Source organism: Vipera berus, assembly GCF_964194415.1.
Source record: "Vipera berus genome assembly, chromosome: 3".
Taxonomy (NCBI): Eukaryota; Metazoa; Chordata; class Lepidosauria; order Squamata; family Viperidae; genus Vipera; species Vipera berus.
In genome coordinates, this window is record NC_138204.1 from 188,092,694 (window position 1) to 188,119,003 (window position 26,310).

General features: G+C 35.7%; 1 protein-coding gene and 1 long non-coding RNA gene across 2 annotated transcripts in view; one reads left to right on the top strand and one right to left on the bottom strand.

Annotated features, from left to right (window-relative positions):
* The first annotated feature begins 930 nt into the window (after nt 1-930).
* On the top strand, nt 931-24,696 carry ATP6V0D2 (ATPase H+ transporting V0 subunit d2). Its single transcript, XM_081325297.1, has 8 exons — nt 931-1,430; nt 6,315-6,486; nt 11,808-11,986; nt 14,215-14,294; nt 14,901-14,978; nt 20,728-20,904; nt 22,464-22,541; nt 23,559-24,696. Exons 1-8 carry the CDS (start codon nt 1,301-1,303, stop codon nt 23,718-23,720), a joined length of 1,056 nt encoding a protein of 351 aa, XP_081181423.1. The 5' UTR covers nt 931-1,300; the 3' UTR covers nt 23,721-24,696.
* LOC308666447 overlaps nt 6,490-26,310 on the bottom strand; it is a 44,634-nt gene continuing 24,813 nt past the window's right edge. The window contains exons 5-6 of the long non-coding RNA XR_014026132.1: nt 12,430-12,521; nt 6,490-10,053 (exon numbers count right to left, since the gene is read on the bottom strand). This is a non-coding gene — a long non-coding RNA (uncharacterized lncRNA). The remainder of the gene's footprint in view (nt 10,054-12,429; nt 12,522-26,310) is intronic.

The window sequence follows — 26,310 nt, forward strand, 5'->3', positions numbered from 1 at the left end:
TTGTCCTCCAAACTGGTGTTCACACATTATGAAAAACATGTTATCTAATTTTTCCCAAGTAGGACAAATGGCAACATAAACATGAATGTTCATAATATCATAGGACAAATAGAAATAACTACTCAGACATGCTGGTTTTGAATCTAAAACTCATATTGATCAGTTCCTTTTACTCCCTAATTGAATTTTTATTAGGAGCTATCAAGATTTGTAGAGTAGGGAGAGAGTTTGTGCAGAATCTTGCAGTTACAAAATCAAAAGCAGATTTTCATTGGATCCATAGTTGGCTTAAGTGGATTCACATAGCCATTTATGCCATATATCATGCCTTACGTACAATACTGCCTAGATTTACAGTGTAAGGAGGACAGCCAAAAAGTGACAAAAACAGATGTTAATGTCATCTAAACAGATTTTCCCCCTTTTAAAGAGACTATTTTGAATTTAATTCAAACAAACAAGAAATATTTTAAATAAAATAAATTTAAACATATGAAATCTGCTAATGAGTATACATTAGATTAATTGTTAAAATTATAAAATCAAAGAATGTGATGGTTCTGCTACATGCTGAATTTTTTAAGCATAATTGTAAGTGGGTGGGTGTAAGACATCCCATCTGGGTTGAGGAAGTCATGGGAATGCTGGGAGTTTGTGAAAAATGCTGTGCAGATCATGGATGATGCACAAGGGGGCAGCATGTCTTGGAGAAGGGGCAAGAGGTGCTGTACAGATCGGTGAAGGTACACGGGGAAGTAGCACAGGTTGGGGAAATGTGTGTGAGAGATGGCTTGTGTGAGGGGCTTCCTTCCTCCTTGCTCCTTGTTCTTTCTCAAATTTAGCCCATTTGAGGTATCTTTGTTGACAAAATTTTACCCTATGATGCACCATTTCACCAGTTAAAGGTTACAGACACAAAGGTTTCAGGAGTAGGAGTACACAGATTTAGTTAGATTTTGAAGCACTACACTGCACACAATCTTTAGAACTCTTGTTAGATAGAGCCAAGCTACTTTTGAAAAATGTACAGCTTCCTTGCTTTGTCTCTACTCTTCATTTGCCTTGCACAAATTTCCCTTATTCAGGGAAGTGTCCAGTTCTTTTAGGAAAAAATTAGAATTCTGTCTGGTAAGTTCATGTTGTGTAAGCACTGAAAACCACAGCTAGTTTGTATTGGAAACAATGAAGCAGGAAGAAAGAATCCACTCTAAACCCCAACCAGTTCTAGCTCCTTCTGATGATCACCTGCTGAAGAGAAACACAAAACTCAAGAGTTTCTAAACAAAGGGAGATTTCCATTATGCCAGGCTACTCAGAATTTTATTTCAATGTGGATCATGGTTATCTAGAAGGACTGGTCCGAGGCTTTAAAGCTGGAATCTTGAAAGCTTCTGATTATGTTAACTTAGCCCAGTGCGAAACTCTGGAAGGTAAGTTGGGTTACAATGAAGTTCAGTGTTGTGGCTTTGGGATCTATCTATCATCTCTTTTCTGCACTGTCCACCTTCCTCAAAAAGTGATGCTGGGCACTGTACAGTAAAATGTTAAAATATGTTAACAGTATATATAAAAATTTAAAAGGAGGTAAGAGATTAAAATTAATTAAAAGGCAAAGGAGGGCTTTCGGGGGACTAACTAAGCCTCATAGCTGCATAGTTCTTTGGGCTTCCCACAGAGGCCACAGAGCCATGCCTCCTCCTTTTTGGAAGGCCAGGAGCGTGGAGGCTTGCCTCATCTCTGGGGACAGAATATTCCATAGGGTGGGGGCAATGGCAGAGGAGGCCCTCTTCCTGGACCCCGTCAGTTGGAGTTTTTTAACTGATGGGGTCTGCAACATAACTTCCCTGCCTGACTGGGAAGGACAGCTGATATAATGGGACAAAGATGGTTCTGTACATAACCTGGCCCCATGCCGTGTAAAATTATATTATTGTCTCTCTTAAAGAGAGGAAAACATCCTTATCTTGGCATTAGATTAAACTTTGATAAAAGAATGTTGGATATGTCACTGGAATTAGCAAAACTGAAATCTGGGGTTGTCTTTCAAAGAGATCTTTAGATCTCAGCTAGGATATAGGCAGAAATCACCTTGAGAAAAAAGTTGGTAAGCTTTTTTGGTTATGTTATGACTTCTACCAGAATTGTGCTGCTGTTATGCCATTCTAATAATAGTGACGATATATACTTCTATAGTCTAATATTTAATCATACTACTAGCCAGGTTCATTAGCTACATGAAGACATTACCTGAAACAAGCAGAAGTAGAATTTTAGGACTATGTTTTTGAATTCACAAGCATAAACATTTCTCTGTTAAAAATTTTGGCTACACTTTAGGATGTCTTGAAGCTGCAACAGATTTATAGAATTAGGGTTAGATTTATAGGAGAAGCTACAATAGATGTATACATATACAGTATAATGTACCTCAAATATCTCTTGCATTGCAATGGTAAATAAAGTAATTAGCTGATTCTCAGATTTTTGGTTCACTTTAGTTCTGATTTTCAATCACTTTAGCTTTACTAGTGGGAATCTTAGAAGTAGAATAAGAATCATCTAGTAACTGGTAAAGGATGACCTGTTTTATTCTATAGAATCTTTATGTTATAAAGAATGTGAGAGCATTGATAATCTTTAGACATTAGATGGCAATGGGAAAGAGGCAAAAGCTATATTGGAGATGCAAAATTCTCTTTCTATACCAGGTTATCTTATATCATATATTTTTAGCTTGCTTAATAAAGAAGAAAAAGGCTCTAAACTTCTTCATAGTGGTAAAACATGGTCTTAGTTTTTACCATAGATTATTTTAAATAGCTCTGATTTCAATGAAAATAAAATATAAATTATTATTGTTAGGTAGAAAGATGGGCTGATGATGAATTAAAACTAACTGTTCACATAATTATTAATGGATTCAAAAGGTCTTGCTAATGTTAATGATTTTAGCTCATTTCTGAGACAGAAAGAATGAGGAAAAGCATTTTAAATTTGTGTTTCATACCTTGTGAAAATTCTTTTTTAGTCTACTTACATATTTTGGATACCTTAAATAGAAACCACTGAGTTACTATGGAAAGTTTTCGGAGTCTTTGGCTTAAGGACTATATGCTTTTATTATACTTGATTGTTTTGTTTTATATTTACATCATTAATTGTCAAAAATCTTAACTGTATGTGATTATATGCCTCTAAATCCTATTTTTGTGGTCTTATTGCTGTTTCTGACTGCAAAAGCTGAAAACTGATGAAATAGTTTTTGACAATATTCACAAAGGAAACGTTCTATCTAATTTTTAAAATAGGCTTAATAAGTTTTTTAATGGAGCAAACTCTTCCATTATCCAAATCTTTTGTAAAATTCTGCTCCTGTTCATTTCTCTACATTTTACTGCTCACTGTGGTGCTTGATCACTAAAAAAAAAGTTTATTATGCCTCTTGTCCATCAAAAAATTGCCCATTTCTGAGCTCAGAAATAAGAGTAAGCTCAAGTAAAATTCATTGACCTTCCTAAGCAAAACAACAACATGAATATTTTATAAAAGATAAACATTTTTTTATAAAAGATAAACATTTTTTTTAAAAAAATGGATGGCAATGAATGACTATATTAAACTATTGGTGGGCTACATGCAATACTTCCACATGAAACTAGAATAGAGGATCTGTATGATCCATAGATGAACATAAAGCAATTCCAGAATAATTAATACAAGTGTAACAGCTTAAAACAAGAAGTCAGGAATTGCTACTAATTTATTTCATGTGATCATGTGCATGACTAAAAATTACTAGAGATGAATTATCCCTGATATATTTATCCATTATTTAAAATTTCCAATGCAATTAGAGTCACTTGCTGACAGCAACATGCTCATGTTTTGAGGTCATTATAGGATATTTTTGGATCCTGATCTTTCTGAATTCTTCAGGGAAGTCTGAGAAGTGATTAACTCCAGGTAAATCTTGCATTTAGAGTTTCATCTATGTACATTTTCTATCTAAAAAAAGAAAAGAAAGAAAATAAATTAGGGAGCAAATACGCAGGGCCAATGCCTCTGATTATTTGACATCTCACCCTTTTACTGCAGGTAAAGCTATAATATTCACAATGTTTTAGTAACAGATCACTGTTTTTAATTCTGCAGCCCTTTGTTTAGCATACAACCCTGATTAGTTTATATTGGCAGGCTTTAACCTAAGCAGACACAGAGTGACTACTAGATTTAACCTTGAAAGACTGCATGATGCAAGATATCAATAAAGACATACAGAAAACATGTTGCTGTCATTCACAGCTGTCTGGATATTTACAGCATAAATCTAGTAGCCTGATCTCTTCACACATCCCCAACTCCATCTTCACCTTTGAGGTACATTTTTTATGATTTATTTAGCACACAATTATTCTCTCTCTCTCTTCCCGCCTACCAAAATGTACTTCCAAAGTTTTGATTTTTCTTAGAAAAACATACCCACCAAACAGCATCCATCATTATGAGAATGATACTAAGGAGCTTGAGCTTTCAATCTCATTGTAATGGAAAGAGGAAGTTACTGCTCCTGGAATTGAAGAAGAAGAAATTATGTAGGAATTGATGGAGGAATAAAAGAAGGCATGCAAGATGATTATTGCATATTGCATTCCTGAAGCCTAAACATTTTGAAACATATTAATTAAGCTCTCACTCATAGTGTGCTCTGCAAGAAATCTTCACTTATAAACTACGTATAGTGTACTGACATGATACAATAAGTTGTGTGACTCAACAGGACAGAGGTTTTTCAGTATTTTGCTCTGGTCTTCTTATATCTACAGATTGGATTGATGCATTTCTTTGAACTGGTTGCTTTTGATGTATACAGCTGTGATTTTTTTTTTAAATCAAGATGTTCATAGTTTTCTTCTTTAAATGTTCCTATAAAATCTGCTATACAATTTTTACTGCTTAGGGAATAAATGAGTAGTGAAACTGTAGTAGTAGTAGTAACGACAACAACAACAATAACAACAACAAAAAAACAATTGCTCCATACCTAATATCTGAATTTATATTGGTTAGCACTTTAATGGCAAATACAATTCCATATAATAATTCCATTTTGGAATATTGGGAACAATTAAAGGAGTTGGTCCCTGCAGTCCAACCTCCAGGAGCAGTCAAGAAATTTGCACTAGATCAGGGGTGTCAAACTCACTGCGTCACTTGAAGTGTTGCAACATATCACAATTTTTCCCCCTTACTGGAGCTGGGGTGGGCGCAGATTCCGCGTGATGCATCTGGCCTGCAGGCCGGCAGTTTGACACCCCTGCACTAGATCATTTTGTGGCATGCAAGGTCTATTATCCCAAAAGGGAGTTGAATCAAGGTAAGTATGTGGATAGCATATAAATTGCAGTTAACTGAAATTGAAATTTAACTCAATGTCAACTACTGTATTATTAAATTATTTAAACTCAGTCGGAATGATTGCTCCTTATATATTTAATCTGGGATACCAGATGTGAGCTGCATAATTCCAGATAGCTATGACATCTGAGTTTGACTTTATCATTGCTACAATCTAGTGTCAGTTTATATCTGATAGCCCTATTTTGAGGAGAGATTCTGAGTGCCATAGCAAGTAGGTTTTGCTGGCTTATTCAAAGAATAACATTTCTATCTAGTTTTCTTTAGCTAGGATGCAGGCTTTTGTAAACCAGGATGTGAGGCCAAGAGCTTCTTCTGCTTTCAGATTTTGGTTTCTTAGGAGAGCAACATGTCTAATAAATTATTTATCTTGGTTTGGTTATACATTCTCTAATTTCTGACTTAGACTTTTATCTTTTGAACTCAACAGAGGCTATTGTTTGTGCCAACTGTGATTTGGAAAATAGCGTCAAACTTAATTTCAGATCCGGATTTGTAATCTCTAAACAAATTATGATTTGTAGCCAGATTGGAGATTAAAACACAGGAACATTCACACTCTGGAATGTTCCCCTATCCTGAAATGCCTACTATATGATCTTTAAAGTGTCTGTTGAACATATATTCTTCACCCGGCTTTCCTAATATAAAACATGAAAAGAATTCTTCCCACTGCTTTTTAATGAATATATTATATTTGTTATTGAATAAGGTATTATAGTACTTTAAGGTATGTTGATTAATGTTTTGAGATGCTTTGATATAGGAAGTGTTTAAAAAATAAAATAAATATTGTGTGTACATGTATACATGTCACTGAAATGGGAAATCAGTGATTTGTCACTTTATTTCTTTGAAAACAATAAATTTATTTTATTATCTTTTCAATTCTATTTTAGACCTGAAGTTACACTTACAAACCACCGATTATGGAAACTTCTTGGCCAATGAAACTGGCCCTCTCACCGTCTCTACAATTGACGACAAACTAAAATTCAAACTGCTGACAGAATTTCAGTATTTTAGAAATCACGCCTTTGAGCCACTTTCAACTTTTCTAAATTATGTTACGTAAGTGAAGTTACTTTCTGAAATGATTGTACTAGTGAGCTATGGAGAGGAGCTCAAATCTATATATAATTTTGAAAAGTATAACATTTCGTTAAAAAGATGAACAGATCTGGTGAATATGTGGGTGGGAGACAACTAGAAAATCTTGGTGTTCTAGATTAGAGCAGGACGCTGAAAAAAACATTGCAAAAGATCATGACAAAATCCTCCAGTCTGTTTGCAAGAAAGCAACATGGAAACATTCATCTATTCATCGGAAGTTAAACTCAACCCAAGAAAAATTTAATGTTTATCTTAGAAATTATAAGAAAAGCCTGACTATCTCATGGACCCATATTTTTAAATATGCTGTTCAAAATATTAGACATGAAAATCCCCATGTTATGCTTGCCAAATTACTTCATAAACTGTGTCTTCTTGGCTAGGTAGCTACACACTGTTGGAGTGGCCAAGCAAAATACAGAACGTTTCCATCCAGAAATAATGGTTTTACTCATATGCCTGTTTAATACATAGACCTACATTAACAATAAACATTTAGCAATATAGCATTCTTATGCTGCCACACAACTGTTAGACAATCTTCTGCTGTCATCTACTACTTTGGGATATCTTCATACTAAGTTGGGTAGCCTTATTTGAAATCAGAAACAGAATTGGAACATTTTTTCCTAGAATTTTTTTCCCTGTTATTGCAGCAATATTTTGCTCAGTAGGAACGATGAGTCATAAAACTGGCAGAGAGTTCTTAACCTTGTTGACCTTTCTTTCTTTGTAAAAAGTGGTTGTAATTTCGTATCATAGAATCACAAAGATAGGAGAGAGCTTAGCTGTCATCATGTTCAATGCAGGATCTGCTAGATAATATGTCTGAGATATGACCATCCAGTCTCTGTTTGAAATCTTCCAGCAAAAGTAAATTTATCACTTCATGTGGCTTCATGTTCCACTGGCTGACAGGTCACATAAACAGGAATGATTTTTTTTCCCTGTAGCACAAGTTAGTTTTCATCACTATGTCCAGAGAATGCTGAATGCATTTAATTTTAAAAACCTGGCATTATTAAGCAGCACCCAGGCAACTGTGAATAGTGAAATGATCACTGTTTTTTTATCAACAGCAGCACCACCATCACCCCCACCACCATCCTTATCATTATTCACATTCTGGGTAGTATTAGGTGGTTGGGTCTCACTTTCATTTAAATTTCTCATAATGCTCTTATCCTATGTTGCTCCCAGAGCTTGGGGGCAAATTCAAATGCAAGGACAACCAATCACCCAATACCTCTTGGAGCATTCACAATAACATTGAGGTGCTGTTATTCTCACTCTTTAGGCCAGTGTTTCTCAACCTTAGCAATTTTAAGATAAGTGGACTTCAACTCCCAGAATTCTGCAGCCAGCATTCTGAGAGTTGAAGTTCAGCCAACTTAAGTTGCTAAGGTTGAGAAACACCCTGTAGCACCTAGACAGCATTCCAGGAAGCATTATGAGCAAGTTTTACTATATGCCCTATAAGCATTCACATGGTTGCATTAGCCTTTGCCTTTGCAGTTATAACAAGAAATCAAAAGGAGCTAAAGGCCAACAAATCTGCTCTTTCATGCCAGGCACTGGCACTATGGATTGAAGTAGGGATACTTAATCATTGCATTACTGTAATGTTCTGGGTACCTGATATGGCACTTTTACATAATACAAGGTTATGACCCAATTAGGAAGTATAACACTTAGCTAACCAAGTAGAACAGCATGTTTGGGGCTTAAGCAGGGATGGTGGTATTTGATTATTAACATTTGCTACTTGCTATTCCACTTTAAATTGAGTTAAATTATTTTAATATGTCATATTATTATCATGCACATATTAATTTTTAGAAGAATTATTTACCATTTTTGTATCATTGCTCTGAATACTTGGAGATTATGAATTATGAAACTAATTATGAAACTAGTTATGAAACTAATTAATTAATAGTTTGCATCTAAAAATTAAACATGCAAATGCTAGGCCAACAGATCTTGTTCCTCTTTTATTTGGCAAAGTTGCTTTGAGATGCTGGAAACCAAGTAGAATCAGCCTTGGTAAATTACTTGAATGGAGAACCATCTAGGAATTCCATGGCTGTTGGATAGACTGAAAGTAAAAAGCTAGCCACACTGCTGAAGAAGACAAAGGGAAGCCATGTCCATAACATTGCCAAGAAATCTGCCTGGATGCAACCACCAAATTCAAATCAGGGAGCCTTTATCTTAAGTTTTTACTATGAGTTGTACGTGGGATGATGCTATGTACTTACAAGAATTCTGGGAGATATGGCAGTCTTGAAAGAAACTTCTAAAACCTCTGATTGTTTTCTTATTTATTTATTTAAGTTAACAGATCCAGAGATGAAGTCAATTCATTCTAAGATCTTTCTTTGAAAAATAACGTGACTGATTTTAGCCTAACCATTTCCCTTAGGCAGCTATTTTGGACTTTCATAAAAGAACAATTATGTGTTAGCTCTGTTCATTATTGCTACATCTTTACAGCACAGAAGGTTTTTTGTTTCCCTCAAATGTCAGAATGACTGACTGAGTAACATGCACTTAGATTGTAGACTGGGAGTTATCTGTCATTATCTCTTAGGCAACAACATGACTTAGTCTGCCTCATGAATTGCCACCCAACACTTTTGGGTCCCTTTGCTGAGAATTCCTATCAAGAAAGAGTGACCTTTTAACCCCCTTCTGATTCTATCAAAGAAAAATCTGTTGCAAGTCTAACATGTGTATGGAAAAATAACATGTTCTTATAGAAGTGATAACTTTTGCATACTTTTAAGGAAATAAATTTATAACAAATGATGCCTGTAGTTTCTGTTGCTGTTGTGTGGTGAATAAATTCTATGCATTCTGAATAAATTTAAATAGAAATGAAGCATGTTGAGCACACTCAAGCTTCATTGAAATAAATGACTGCTGTCCAAAAATATGTATTTTATACGAAAGAGAGTGATGCAATGCTCATTCGAAGAGAAGCAATAGAAATTACTTGATAGGATAATTTAATACACTAACGTGGAGACTCAAAACACTGACAAGCTATTTGTTAGTAATGGATTTTTTTATGATTACAGTAAATATATAAATATTTTTGTCCCTTTGTTGATTTCCAGCAATAGTCTGGACTACTCCCTGTAGTTTTCTTGGCAAAATTTTCAGAAGTGGTTTGCCATTGCCTGCTTCCTAAAGCTGAGAGAGATTGACTGGCCCAAGGTCAAACAGGTGGCTTTTGGCCTAAGGCAGGACTAGAACTCATAGGCTCCTTGTTTCTAGCCTGGTGCCTTTATCATTATGCCAACCTCACTGATACATTCAAATAAACTGAATAAATAAATAAATAAATAAATAAATAAATAAATAAATAAATAAATAAATAAATAAATACTTATCTTTTAACCATAGCAGGGGGCATGGTGGCTCAGTGGTTAAAGACGCTGAACTTGTCAGCTGGAAAGCTAACAGTCTGGGTTCAAGTCCCAAGTGCTGTGCGATGGGGTGCTCCCCTGGTCCTGCCACCTAAAAGTTTGAAAGCAAATGCAAGTAGATAAACAGGTACCACTTTGGTGGGAAGGTAATAGCATTCTGGTTGCCTTGGCTTATAGTCATGGTGGCCATACGACCATGGAAAAGTCTTAGGACAATGCTGGCTCCCTTAGCTAAGAAACAGAGATGAGCACTACTCCCTAGAATTGGTCATGACTGGACAGAGGAAGTCTTTACCTTTAACACTGTAGTAATAATAGATTTCCTTCTTTTGTTTGAAATACCATTTCTTTTTACTCAACTATTAATTATGATTTTATATCTGAACAATTTGCTGTGTTTTATCATTCTGAATCAGAAACATAATCTATTGATTACTGCAGAGACTTTTGTAAGCAATTGCCCTGGAAGAGAAACCAGAAGCCAGCTTTGGTATAACATGCAGTACAGTTCAAAAATTGTTTTTAATACATAAAGCCCTTTATGGTTGGAAGATGGGTAGTTAATAACAAGTCTGCCTGGTTCAAATAGAACTGTTCCATCCAGTGCATTTGCCTTGAGTTGTAATTCAGACAGACCTCTTTCCCTCATCCCCACCTCTGCCACTCCAGGAATAAATCAACGGAAAGCAACATGGTGTTTCTTGGTACATGCTCCATATCTGTAAAATATCCTACTCCTGGAGATTTGGGCGATACTATCCTCAAAGGCAGATAAACTGGAGACTTTAATGGCTATTAAGATATCAGGTTAGAAAGTCAGAGGCCATGAGTCCCACTTTTGACATGAAATTCAGCTGGGTGATCTTGGGCAAATCAGTCTCTCTCAGCCCAACCCCCTCACAGGGTTGTTGTTATAAGGAAAATAGGAGACAGAAGTTGTGTTGGATATGTTAATATAATAAAGGTGGGATGCATAAATTAAAATATCCTATGTGTTTTATTATTTGCTTACTAGTATGCCAATGTAACTTGGACTTGGTGTTCTGCTTTAGTGGGAGTAGATTTTATGTGTATTTTTGTAACCTGCTGAGAATCTGTTTGGGAGCCAGCACTATATAATACTACAATTAAATAAATGAATTTCAATTGATAATTCATTTCTTAGAATATTATATTAAGTTCCTGATGTCACCAATCTAACTTCCTTGTTTTATGTAAAAACAGGAAAATTTGTGTATATCTTCTCTATAAAATGTATTAATTAAACTTTAAGAGGAAAAATTAAACATTTAACCCAAATGACTTAGCACCGAGAGAAAAAGAAGGGCAGAGATATGTTTTCAGATACATTGCTATGTGACTTAAAGAGTCAGTAGCATATGTCTCCTATTTATCAATATAAAGTAACATTGTCTTCCCAGGCCTGTTGCTTTCCAAGTACCGGCAGCTCAGCTGCTATGGCCAAGATTGGTAAGAGATGGGGTCCAAAATATTTGGAGGTTATAAGTTTCATAATGGCTGATAGAGAGATGAGGAAGGAGGATCACAAAATCCACATCTAGATAATGAAATGTGAAAAGAGTTAGACCCTCCCCACCTCTCAATTTGCAACACTCTGCAAAATAGATTCCTTTTAGATGATATTGTCATTTTGTTTAATGTAGCATGCATTCTGAAAAAAAATCTCATTTCCATTTTATCCTACGATCCCTGCTAAAAGGAAAATTAAAATTCTGCTACAAGGCCCAAGATATTAGATTTAACATTAACCCAACTCTTGGATTTTAAAATATTTTTTCAGAGAATGCAATAAAATCTTTGAGTGATGTTATCTTGTCATACTAGGTATAGCTACATGATTGATAATGTGATACTCCTCATTACTGGTACATTGCGCCAAAGACCCATAGATGAATTGGTTCTTAAGTGCCATCCTTTGGGCAACTTCGAGCAAATGGAAGCTGTCAGCATTGCTCCAAACCCTGCAGAGCTCTTCAATGCAATCTTGGTGGACACGCCATTAGGTACGTCACTTAATCTTTTCATAGATTTCTAAATATGTTCCCATGGAATAGAACATTTCCAATTATATCGTCTTCCTTTAAAAAAACATGTGGCCCATCAAAATGAACATAACTTATTATGCTCTGATTTACTTGGTGATTACTGCTCACATATCATTTTAGTGCTGGGAAGTCATAAATATAAAATAGTTTTTACATATCCTTTAGCTATTGTAGATCACATGCTAAACCATTTTGTATGAATGTTTGCTTTTTATAAATTTTTTATTACACTAAATCACAAAAAATGAATAGAATAGTATTAACAATATAATATACTCTGAAAATTAATAATAATGAAAATAAAATAAAATTAGGAGTAAAGGGAAAAAAGAAAAACAGTCTGGAAAAATGTTTTCAACCAAAAATTCCATGATAGTATTGAGGAATGTCTTCTTTCTTACCTCTCTGTCAAAATAATCAATTGCCAGTCCATTGCTGTAGATCATGTAGATTTCTCCTTTCCATATGATGGTTCTTTTAACCAATGCCATACCTGAAAAAAGTGTAAAATTATTAATGTCTTAAATAATTCCAAATTTAAGAGAGACAGCAAGAGAAATATATGCTCCTTTAATCAACAGTAATTGATCCAGCAATAATAAAACAAATTCAAACTATACAAGTTAATATTTCAATCTCCAATGGCAAGGGTATTGCAAAAAATCTGAAAATTCTCTGGTACATACAATATATAGAAAGCACTTTGGGAAATTGATTTACTGATCTTATCTTAAGGTGATAAGAACCTAATTAACATTATTTAAAGGGTGCCTTCACAGACTTATTTACACAGGACAGTCAAACTCATTACTGCAAAGGTTATGTCACTTATTTCAGTTTCATCAATTTCCTCTAACAGCCATATTAAGCTACCAAAGATGCTTGTCTCTTCTCTTAGTGTTAGAGCCTTTGCAAAGGCTTATGTGGTTGCTTTGAAAGCCATTCACAGTTTCTTCATTTATATGTTCATACACAGCTTTGCTTCTTTGTTGGTTGTCCTGTGGAAGTGTGTGCATGCACAGGAACAGCTTTGCAAGCAACCATGACCTTTTAATGCTTCAGAGAGAAATATTTTGCATTAATATTTTAACTACTCTTTGCAGAATACTGCCCTTGAATGTGTTGTATCTTCCTGGAGAGAAAACTTAATCTTAAGTAACATTAGTTCAATCCACAGTGACATTTGGAAAGAGCAAAGCTATAGATGTGCATCCCCCTTCAAATCTCTGTTGACACAAAATAATTAGGAAAAAGGGTGAGACAGTATGTATTCCTTTCCTTTCCTTTCCTTTCCTTTCCTTTCCTTTCCTTTCCTTCGCTTCCCTCCCCTCCCCTCCCCTTCAGTCATACAGAACTTATAACACTCTTTAGATTTCCTACAGCTCCATCGTGATAATTTGGTTTTCTGTGCAAGAGAGGAACACACATATTTACAATCGAAGTAGGTCTCTGTGTGAGTTTGGTGACATACAGTATGAACCAAAGCTACTTTCAACTGACTTTCAAAGCTACTTTCAACTGACTACTTTCAAAGCTACTTTCAACTGACTCAGATCATTATAGTCTACAGTAAGGGTACTCTTCTGAAATCAGGCACTTCTCCCAGTGTCTTAGCTAGCATATTTATTGCTAATAATTCTCAGAATTTAAAACCAGACATCTGGAGGTTGCAATTTGAGAAGGTATTCTAACAACAATAGTTCTCTAAGATTTTAAATCTGATATACCAGTCACGGAACTTGAAAACGTTTCTATCACTTTTCTTAACCTATTCCACAATAATAACCAGCATTTGAGAATAGTCTAGGTTTCTAAAGACAACTATATTCAGATCCTGTTTCTGGAATTGGTACTGTGCTGCCAACACCCTAGCCACTATAAAACTTATCACTTTCCTTATAACAATGTGATCAACAACAAGAAGAGCCAGCCATAGTGAGCTAGTATTTCAGAATGGCATTTCAGGAAGCTATGGCTACTAGCATTTACCATTTTAATTTTGCCACAATTCTTCTGAGAATTTAACATTAACATTGTTCCATAATCATGTAACTTTTCCTATTTTCTCTTCTATTTTTTCATAGTTAGAAAAACTGCTTAGCATTTGAACATGCTTTTAAAGATGTAAAAACATGATATATATTTTTTTGAAATTTGGTGTATACTTTAAATATTATTCTCTACAGCTGATTTTTTTCAAGATTGTATATCTGAAAATGACCTGGATGAAATGAATATTGAACTCATGCGCAACAAACTGTACAAGGTAAACCGCACTTGAATTCTATTATGTAGAGAAATCTGTGCAAATTAAGACTTAAAATAAATGGTACATTTATCACTAAATATTGATAAAAGATTAAGTACAAATAAGATGGATGTATATATTAATGGCAGTGGCAAAAAACCAAAAGTATTTTGTGACTTCAGTTCTACTTCATGGTATTATCTGTCACACACAAAACCATTCTGTTCAAGAATAGGATAAAACGTATAGAATTTAAGCAGGTTCAGATGCAAATAACATGTGGAGAAGATAGAACGAGTATGTCTTCTGTCTACTCTGCAACATATTTTTGTGACTATTCTATCATGTTTAAATGGAAGCTTTCAAATCTCTCTTGCACATCTAACTATGCAGAAAGTATCAATATTTTTTTCTGGGGAGTAATTTATGCAGGTTTGCTCACATCTAAGCCCCTCTAAGTTCAGTGAACTTACATTTTTGCATGAGGTTGCAGAAGTCATCCCAATATTTCTCCTATTGTCCTGGAGTCGCATCAAAATTAATAACTCCAGTTAAATCCTATTTGTGATCTTTCAAAGAGGGCTTTTCAAATAAATGTATGACTTTTCTGTTCCATTTTTTTAGTCCTATCTTGAGGCCTTTTATGCATTCTGCAAAAAAGAAGGTGGCACTACAGCAGATATAATGTGTCCTATTTTAGAGGTAAGACAAAATGTAATATTTCTTCATCAGATCACATCTATTACCACAGCCATCCTAGAATGTAGAATATTAGGGTTGGAAGGAACCTTGGAGGTCTTCTTGTGCAACTCCCTGCCCACGGCAGGAGAGCCTATACCAGGGGTAGGCAACCTTGGCTCTTTTATGACTCGTGGACTTCAACTCCCAGAATTCCTGAGCCAGCATAGCTGGCTCAGGAATTCTGGGAGTTGAAGTCCACGAGTCATAAAAGAGCCAAGGTTGCCTACCCCTGGCCTATACCATTCCACACAAATGGTTGTCGAGGCTGTTCCTGAAACCTCCAGTGATGGAGCATCCACAACTTCCACAGGCAAGCTGTTCTGTCAGGAAATTTCTCCTTAGTTCTAAGTTGAATCTTTCTTTTATGATTTTCTGCCTGTTACTTTTTGTAATGCCCTCAGGTAGCTTGGAGAATAAATTGACTCTGTCTTCTTCTGTGACAGCCTCTCAAGTACTGGAAGACTGCTATAAGATCTCTCCTAAGTTTTCTCTTTATTAGACTAGACATACCTAGTTCTCTCAATCATTCATTATATGGTTTAGCCTCCCCTTAAGCCTCCCCTTATCGTATTTGTTGCTCTTCTCTGCACTTTTTCTAGGGTCTCAGCATCTTTTTTTGTATTTTGGTGACTGGAACCATTCTTAAGTTACAGCATGCAGCATACTTTTGCATTGGTATATTTAATTATTGTAATAGCACACATTGTTGTTGTTGTTGTTAGCTGCGAAGTCGTGTCCGACCCATCGCGACCCTATGGACAACATTCCTCCAGGCCTTCCTGTCCTCTACCATCTTCTGGAGTCCATTTAAGCTCACGCCTACTGCTTCAGTGACTCCATCCAGCCACCTCATTCTCTGTCGTCCCCTTCTTCTATTGCCCTCGATCTTTCCCAGCATTAGGCTCTTCTCCAGTGAGTCCTTCCTTCTCATTAGGTGGCCAAAGTATTTGAGTTTTAGCTTCAGGATCTGGCCTTCTAAAGAGCAGTCAGGATTGATCTCCTCTAGGACTGACCAGTTTGATCGCCTTGCAGTCCAAGAGACTCGCAGGAGTCTTCTCCAGCACCATAGTTCAAAGGCCTCAATTCTTTGGCGCTCAGCCTTTCTTATGGTCCAACTTTCACTGCCATACATTGCAACTGGGAAGACCATAGCCTTGACTATATGCACTTTTGTTGACAGGATGATGTCTCTGCTTTTTAGTGTGCTGTCTAGATTTGCCATGGCTTTCCTCCCCAGGAGCAAGCGTCTTTTAATTTCTTGGCTACAGTCCCCATCTGCAGTGATCTTGGAGCCCAGGAAAATAAAATCTGTCACTACCTCCATTTCTTCCCCATCTATTTGCAGGAATTGAGAGGGCCAGATGCCATGATCTTGGTTTTCTTAATGTTAAGTTTCAACCCAAGTTTTGCACTCTCCTTCTTCACCCGCAACAAGAGGCTCTTTAGTTCTTCTTCACTTTCTGCCATTAGAGTGGTATCATCTGCGTATCTTAGGTTGTTGATATTTCTTCCGGCAATCTTAATTCCAACTTTTGATTCATCTAGCCCTGCCTTTCTCATGATGTGCTCTGCATATAAGTTAAATAGGCAGGGCGACAGTATACAGCCTTGCCGGACTCCTTTCCCAATTTTGAACCAATCAGTGGTTCCATGTCCAGTTCTCACTGTTGCTTCTTGACCCGCATATAGGTTTCTCAAGAGACAAATAAGATGGTCTGGTACTCCCATCTCTTTAAGAACTTGCCACAGTTTGTTATGATCCACACAATCAAAGGCTTTAGCATAGTCAATGAAGCAGAAGTAGATGTTTTTCTGGAACTCCCTAGCTTTCTCCATGATCCAGCGTATGTTGGCAATTTGATCTCTAGTTCCTCTGCCTCTTCGAAATCCTGCCTGTACTTCTGGTAGTTCTCGATCCACATACTGCTGAAGTCTAGCTTGTAGGATTTTAAGCATGACTTTACTAGCATGAGAAATGAGTGCAATGGTGCGATAGTTTGAACATTCTTTGGCACTGCCTTTCTTTGGAATTGGAATGTAAACTGATCTTTTCCAATCCTGTGGCCACTGTTGAGTTTTCCAAATTTGCTGGCAAATTGAGTGTAGCACTTTTACTGCACTGTCTTTTAAGATTTTGAATAGCTCAGCTGGAATACTGTCACCTCCACTAGCTTTGTTGTTGCTCAGCTTTTCTAAGGCCCACTTCACTTCACATTCTAGGATGTCTGGCTCGAGGTCAGTGACCACCTCATTGTGATTATCAGGGACATTAAGCTCATTCTTGTATAGTTCTTCTGTGTAATTTTGCCACCTCTTCTTAATCTCTTCTGCCTCTGTTAGGTCCCTGCCATTTTGGTCCTTTATCATGCCCATTTTTGCATTAAACATTCCCTTCATCTGTCCAATTTTCTTGAAAAGATCTCTGGTCCTCCCTATTCTATTGTTTTCTTCTATTTCTTTGCACTGTTCATTTAAGAAGGCATTCTTATCTCTTCTAGCTATTCTCTGGAATTCTGCATTCAATTGGGCATATCTATGTTTTTCTCCCTTGCCTTTCGCTTCCCTCCTTTCCTTAGCTATTTGCAAAGCTTCCTCAGACAGCCATTTTGCTTTCTTGCATTTCTTTTTCTTTGGGATGGTTTTGGTTGCTACCTCTTGTACAATGTCGCGAACCTCTGTCCATAGTTCTTCAGGCACTCTGTCTATCAGATCTAATTCCTTAAATCTATTTGTCACCTCTACTGTATATTCAACAGGGATATGATTTAATTCATACCTGAGTGGCCTAGTGCTTTTCCCTACTTTCTTCAGTTTAAGCTTAAACTTTGCAAGGAGAAGCTTATGGTCTGAGCCACAGTCAGCTCCTGGTCTTGTTTTTACTAACTGTATAGAGCTTCTCCATCTTTGGCTGCAGACCATATAGTCAATCTGATTTCTGTGTTGACCGTCTGGTGATGTCCATGTGTAGAGCCGTCTCTTGGGTTGTTGGAAAAGAGTGTTTGCTATGACCATCGTATTCTCTTGACAAAATTCTATCAGCCTGTGCCCTGCTTCATTTTGTACTCCAAGGCCAAACTTGCCTGTTATTCCAGTTATCTTTTGGCTTCCTACTTTAGCATTCCAATCCCCCATGATGATAAGGACATCATTTTTGGGTGTTAGTTCTATAAGGTGCTGTAGGGCTTCATAGAACCGGTCAATTTCATCCTCTTCAGCACTGGTGGTTGGGGCATAGACTTGGACTACTGTGATATTGAATGGTTTGCCTTGGATTCGAACTGAGATCATTCTGTCATTTTGAGGATTGTATCCCAGTATTGCTTTTCCTACTCTTTTATTGACTATGAAGGCTACTCCATTTCTTCTGAGGGATTCTTGCCCGCAGTAGTATACCTGATGGTCATCTGAATTAAATTCACCCATTCCTGTCCATTTTAGTTCGCTGATACCTAAGATGTCGATGTTCAGTCTTGTCATCTCTTGTTTGACCACGTCCAGCTTTCCTTGATTCATGGATCTTACATTCCAGGTTCCTATGGAGAAAAAATCTTTACAGCATCGGACTTTCCTTTCACCACCAGACACATCCACAGCTGAGCGTCCTTTCGGCTTTGGCCCAGTCGCTTCATTCTTTCTGGCGCTACTAGTACTAGCCCTCTGCTCTTCCCCAGTAGCATATTGGACGCCTTCCGACCTGAGGGGCTCATCTTCCAGCGTCATATCGTTTTGCCTTTTGGTACTGTCCATAGGGTTTTCATGGCAAAGATACTGGAGTGGTTTGCCATTTCCTTTTCCAGTGGATCACGTTTTGTCAGAACTCTCTGCTATGACCTGTCCGTCTTGGGTGGCCCTGCACGGCATAGCTCATAGCTTCATTGAATTACGCAAGCCCCTTCGCCACGACAAGGCAGTAATCCATGAAGGGGATAGCACACATAGCAGAGATAAATTTCCTTAAAAATAGGCTTGAATTACTTTAGATTTTTCTAGGTATCCCGATGAAATTAAAGGTAATGAATTATTATTAAATTATTAAATGCAGATATCCAAAATCTGTATTTACCCAACACACACACACACACACACACACACACACACACACACACACGGAAAAAAAAATCTGAGGCTAGAAAAGTGATAAAATATATCTGCTTCCCTAGTTTTAATTAAAGATAAGTGCATCTTTCTCCACTTTCTATTCACCAAACTGTATTTAATTAGTTTACTTTAGCTGTCATCAATGGTTTCTTTGGTGTTCTTTGCATGTGAAAATGGATCTGTTATGTCTCCAGCACTAATGTGGCTAGGCTATTTGCTACTTCTTTAATTTTTTAGTGATCCTTTTAATTGCATTTTACTTAAACTGTCCTCTTGGACAGGTTAAAAATTAAAAATTCCTCTTTGGCTGATATTTTTTCTTGCACTGTATTATAGATAAAATCGTAAGAACTGTCAATTATCTAAAAATAGCGATGCATTAAATTTTACCGCCATAAAGGCCAATTCAGCTTTTTTACTGGGAGTTTTTTCTCACTTGTGCTAACCATGACACATACTTCTTCCATCCATATTCTGAGAAAGGTTATCATTTGAGTGACTGGTGCTATTCTACCCAACAAAAGAACCTAAATCTGACCAGAATAGTTCCAGATAATGTGTTTCTTCTAGGTTTCTCTATAGTTGAGTCCCATCACTTTCTGAATAACCTTTAGGTATCTTCAGAAGAGAGTCCAACACTGTCTATTTCAATGTGGTAGCATAATAATCTTTCCCAAAAAGGATTTATCACTTCCTGAATTGAACTTCATACATTCTATTCAATTGTCCAATGGAGCCAGAAGGAACATGGATTTAACTAACAGGTGATAGAACTCATGGTATTGTTGATCCTATAATTTAGTATCTTGTGAACATAGTCTATGTGAATCCACATTAATGTATATCTATTAAACAGAAGAGGTTGCACAAAATGAATTTATTAATGAAATAAACATACAAGAATGCATTATATTAAGAGGGAGTTGCTTGGAAAAAGAAATATATAAAAATGTAATATTAAACTAAATTGCAAATAACGTGTTTGGAACTGTGTAAAAATGCATACATATGTCTTTTTTAAAAGTTTCAAACTCATATAGGAATGGAATTAACACAAATTTCTGAATGGAAAAGTGAGATATTGATCAAAAGTTCAAATCAAAAAGTTTTGGAAAACTGAAAAAAACTCAACCATCAGCAATCCATCACTGGATTCTCTTCCTTCTCTTACAGTTTTGTTGACACCTCTCCTTGGCATAAGCAGCCAGAATTAAAGATTGCACAATAAGTTATTCACTTCTGTAGTACACAATCGACTGATTTCTTTTTAATGAGTAAGGTTTGAAATATTTCACTGGTTAAAAATCCAGATATTTCTGCACAGAACTAATTTTATTTCTGCTCTTTCAATTCTTCCTTTGGAATACGTTACATTATTAGGAAATAATGTGAGTTCCCAGTTGGGTGGAAAAGGTGTTTACTTAACTTTTATATTATTAATAAGGACAAAAAGCTTAGTCAGGTGAAAAATCTTATAACTGTTTTTCTTTATCAACATTGCCTAAAGACAGAGAGGACTTCAGTGGATTACTAATGCTAAGTGTAACAGTTATGCATCTATGAATGATTCTTTAAAAATATGTAAAATTGTCATATGTTTTATTTTATTCAGTTTGAAGCTGACCGGCGGGCATTTATTATTACAATTAATTCATTTGGAACAGAACTAAGTAGAGAGGACAGACAGAAGCTGTATCCAACTTGTGGCAGACTGTATCCAGAAGGATTAGATATGCTCGCCAAGACTGAGGATTATGAGCAAGTGAAGGGTGTGGCAGACTACTATGCTGTATGTAATTTCCAAATTGTGCCTGATGAAAGCATATTCTATCTATACCATTTTATGTTGGCAAATTTTAAAAATCTTACATACTGGGTGTACCAGATTCTAAACAAAGCAAATGGATAACATTGAACCTGCTTCATTAAAGGAAATGCATGGAGCTCTCTGGCCAATGGTGGAGATGCTATTTCCAATTCCATTTGTAGTCCTTGCTTTTCTGAGATATGAAATATGATTATTCTGGAACAATGACTGCTGATAAAAACCGTTGATGTTATAATGGAATTAGTATATAATTGAGGAGAGGATAGTGGGAGGGGACATCCAGGGGAGAAAAGCATCACAATAGTGGATGCAACTGGCCACACCTCTTCTTCATGCAGCGCATTAAATAGGGACAGGGTTTTGATCACCAGTTGTGCCTGCATTTTATTGCTATTGACCTTCCTTGTCAACTGTACAGAAAAGAGGGGAAAATAGGACTGAGTGTTATATACACCACTTTAAGCTATTAAATTAAAGGCAAGATATAATTCTGATGAAGCTTCCAGAACTCTGACACATCAGGAGGCCCACTGATAGCCTTTCCACCATCTTAATTTTTTCATTGAAGAATAACACTCAGGTTATTTTTTTTCAAGTTTTCACAGCAAATAGGAATTAACCCCCAAATCCTATAAACTGTCACTCTAGGTTCCTAGGTTAGAAGAAAATTTTAAAAAATGAGGATAGGTATACTGCTTTCAGAAGAAAATATGTACTGCTCTCTATCTCAACCGTTGAACACTTAGAACCTAATTGTAAGAGCTAGTTATTTGAACATAATGTAAGAATACTTACGTATAGTTGCTTCAAAGAAAAGAAATTTATATTTTATGGAATATTTTTTCTATTTGTATGATCTCTCATAAAATTACAAATTATCAAAATCATTTAATAAAATGATGTAGGAAAGATATAGCCGCAAGACAAATTTATTTCACATGGCTGTATTTCTCTGCTACTGTATATGCAATAATTGGTGCTGAAGGTTATACTTAACATTAAGCTAGGTTATACATCTTAATGTCTTGAATAAATCAGAATTATTTGGGATCACATAATGCCCTGACTATAAGCATGGACTATTCATCACGTTAGCTGGATTTATGCAATATATTAAACCAAAAACAAACCAAGCATAATATAGGTTAGCATGATGTGTGAACCCAGTCCATGTAATGATGATGTTGCCATAAAAGATTCATTGTACACACATTAAAATGAATCAGGCCAGCAATCCACCTAGCTGGATTATGTTTATAATGACTGAGCAGCTCTGAGATACTAGAACTGAATCCAAGAATTTATGTAAAGAAATGCTTTATCATTGTGTGCTGGCCTCTATAAACTTTCCCTGAAGGAGTATTTTAAGAAAGGAGAGAGAGAGGAAGGGAACATGCTTTGCAATTTATAAAACATATGTACAACTATGCCTTAAAGAATTGATTTACCAAGATCACTTATAAACAAAAAGCAGCAATTAAATGTTTTACAGAATATTTGGTGGCTACTTGTGCTTTCAGGAATACAAGGCTTGCTTTGAAATGGTTGGAGGTGGTACAGGTGACAAAACCTTAGAAGATGCTTTTTTTGAGCTTGAGGTAAGATTTGATCCTGTTTTCTAACACTGTCTTCCCAAACTCTTTCTTTTCAGTGTACTCTGAGACATTTTGTTTTGTGGGCCTCCCAACAGACATTATGTGTGGTGGATGTACCCAAGACTGGGAAAGGACTTCAAAAAAGGTTTCCTAGATTAGTAGGTTGGAAGACATGCATTGTAAGGTGGTCTCTGCATGTCCCTATGTGACTAACAGAACAGGTTGCTTACTTTCTGTCTGTCTGTCTGTCTATCATCTATTTATTATGCTGCCCATCTCCTCCTACAAGGTGACTCTGGGCTCATTTGATTTTCTTCAGAGAAACCTTAATTTACTTTATTTTAAATTCTATGAATTGACTGAGACATGAAGCATTTGAAATCACTGTAATCATGTGTGAAAGTCCATGTTTCATGAATATAATAAAATGAACACAAAGTTATAACACTAATAATTCATTTCTTTAATTTTAATACATTAAGCCTTTAATGTAATACCCATCCTCTTTTGCAGTGTGGATGTTTGTGATATTGACTCAAAGGCTGGTGTGGACTTGTTCTAAAATTCACAACCCTCCTTGCTTCTAATAAAAAAAACATTTTTTTAACCTTTATGATAAGTGGCATACATAAGAACTTGTCTTCTTTCATCAGAATGATGAAAGCAGCATCAGAATGTCATGCCATAAATTACACCCTATGGGACAGTTATAATGTCATAATGCATATAGAAAAGGCCTGGAGCCAGTGGCACAATACCACAATGCTGCTTTTGACAATCTTGCCCTTGTTGCCCCTTCTGTGAATGCTGCTGTTTTTGATAATCCTATGAACTATTTGAAGCATTGCCACAAATGCTCAGATATGGTTAAACTTCAGGACAGCTTTTACTGAGCAAAGCAGCAAAGAAAATCCATTTAGATTTACTGCCATTTGTAAAGCTCTTTTGAAGACATAATTTATAGGTTTCCAGTTATCTTTTAAAAAATAATAATAATAATGCATTTCTCTTTTTGTACAGGTAAAAATGAATGTGCTGGCATTCAACAATCAATTTCATTTTGGAGTCTTTTATTCCTATGTTAAACTGAAGGAACAAGAAAACAGAAATATTGTATGGATTGCTGAATGCATTTCTCAAAGGCACAGAACAAAGATTAACAACTACATCCCTATATTCTAAACTGATTGTTAGTGGTGCCTTTTGTCATTGTTTAATGGTTCTTTACTAAATTATTCCTCAAAAAAACCCCAGTCTGTTTACATATTTGGCCATTAGGAAGAAATTGTCTTAGAAAGTAGCATTTGGTTGTTCCCACATTAGATCTGCTCAGATGAAACAACTCATCATGGCATGATTTGAGCAATTTTCAGTTATTATATTACAACAAAAGTAAAGTGAATACAAAAGCTTGTGATTAGGATGTTTCAAATATCCTACTTCATAAAAGGCAATCATCCATTTAAAGGGCTGTCAACAATGTTTTTCCATATAAAGGCATGCTCCACTTGAAGAGATTTTCAAGACACGTATGACTTAAAGATAAATAAAAATCAGTTGAGATAGTACTTTAAACTGGAGATGATTGTGAACAATTAGCAGTTGGGGCAAAGGTTTATGCAGGCGTGGTCAAGAAATTGAAAATGGTGGCTGAGTGGTGCAACTGAAGCTCTGGGTGTTTTAATGTGTATCCAAATGTGATGCATATAATAAACAGGCATACTATCAATCACATCATTATGGTTGCTTTATTGACTTTTCTGATTTCACTCTATGAACACTTCTCAGTTGGAAGGCACACAAGTCACCTTATCATAGCCTTCTGTATTATGTCAACATAGATGTAATTTCTATCACAGTCATTATTTTAAGATCTGCCTTTATTTTATGCAACATTGTACCAAATTTGATCCTTTTTGGGGTTCATGATCAGGAGTTATCAGGAGTTGTGATAACACTATGGAAAACTTGCTACCTCCTTAATGAGCAGGACAAATATTTATCCACTTAGTGCAAAACTGCAATATGTGATAATTTTAAACAGCCAAACTGATTTCTATCTAATGACTAAATTAGATTAAATGGGCCTTTTTCTGGAATGATGCAGCTAGGAATCAAAGGTAATAATGAATGAAAATGCAAAGAATATTTAATGGCATAGTTTTGCTTCTTATTGGTTTCTTTTTAATATACATATTCATATTTCCTGTTTAATACTTAATAGTACACTGAATGTTTGGAGTATAATTATTGTAGATTTCTTTGGGTTTTCTGGGACAAAAATGTCCTCAATTTGATCCAGAGAGCCTTTTGAATACATATAAACAAACCTATCTAATCTTATCTAATATTTAAACCTATCTAATATTAACTCTTGTGGAAAGGAAGGGATACTTAGCCTTAGTGCCCTTCTTTTATTTACTAGTGGGTGGCTATGCTTAATTAAACTATGAGTATCATTAAATCATCAGCTGTGGATAGGAATCATATTCCAATAGATCAATTCAGAATTTATTGTGTGATCTCCAAACAATATTTTCTATCTATGTGTATTAAGGTACTTTCTTAAAAAACCCTCTATATATAGATATATGAAGCAATAACTAGGCACTGAAGGATTTGGGATATTTAAGGTTAAACTATATGTGAAATTCAATTCATCTGATGTTTTCTAAAAGTAGCATGATCTGGTATATCAAATAACTATCAAAATGATAGTGAAGAACTTCCTTCCAATTCAAAATAGCAACTTCAGAGGAGTGATTTTCCTGTGGGTCAGAACACTAGAGAAAAAGGCTAAACTGGCTATGAGTTGGATATAAATATTACAGTCTGCACTTCCAACAAGTTGTATTGCATTTTTCAAAATGCATTTAATATCACAGCTGGTTCTAAGAAATGTCAATCACTGATGGGGGAGAGTGAGGAAAAGAAACATATTTTTAAAGCTTTTGTATTTCATTAAAAAATCAAATTATATTGCAGGCTTTGAGTTAAATGTCAAGATTCCTATAATGCCCTGTTTATAAATCAGAGTCAATAAGAGACTACAAAGACAAAATCAACCCCATTCTCTGGCATCTGCTGGCCTTTTGAGGCCTGTATGTTGCAACAGAAGTTTAATCTTCCTTAATGCTATTTTGAGTCTTGTTTTTTATTTATTTTGAGTTATAATTGCTGTTTAAAAAGTTGCAATAAGTGTATAAAATATAGATATAATTTAAATGAAATTGAAGTATAGATATTTATTGCTGTTTGGTTAATAGCTAATAGAATAAATTGTACAGAAATGCAGTGTAATATCATCTGCACAAATGTTTCAATTTTTCTTCTGTCTGAAGATTTGCTTGCTTTGAATTTGTGAGCATGTGTACTATTTCCATATATACATATAATACATAGAAACAACCTAAATTCATTTACCCAGTCTGTAGGCTAGGCTGGGAAGTCCATGAAATTATCAGAACTCCAATCTGACTTCAAGGAGACTCTACCTTTTAAAATATATACATCAGTACATAAGAAAACTTCCTTGTTTTCTCATTTGTTTCAATGGATTATATTGCAAATGTGAATTATGAGTTTTCTTCTGTTTTCTCTTGAAGAAAATGAAATATTTTCTACATTCTTCTTTTAATATGGACAAGGTGGAATCCCCTCCATTTTCCTTCCTTTTCCTTCCAATGTAAAGAATCAAAAACAGTGGGGAGAAAGTCTACATTTATTTGAGAGAGAATTCAACTTTTTTTTTCAACTCATCCCCGTGGGAAAA

Excerpts from the sequence above, each read along its gene's own strand:
- ATP6V0D2 (XM_081325297.1), top strand. The coding sequence starts at position 1,301 with ATGCCAGGCTACTCAGAATTTTATTTCAATGTGGATCATGGTTATCTA. Across the intron at positions 11,987-14,214 it reads CTTGGTGGACACGCCATTAG|CTGATTTTTTTCAAGATTGT; the intron begins GTACGTCACTTA and ends TATTCTCTACAG. Across the intron at positions 20,905-22,463 it reads GTGTGGCAGACTACTATGCT|GAATACAAGGCTTGCTTTGA; the intron begins GTATGTAATTTC and ends TTGTGCTTTCAG.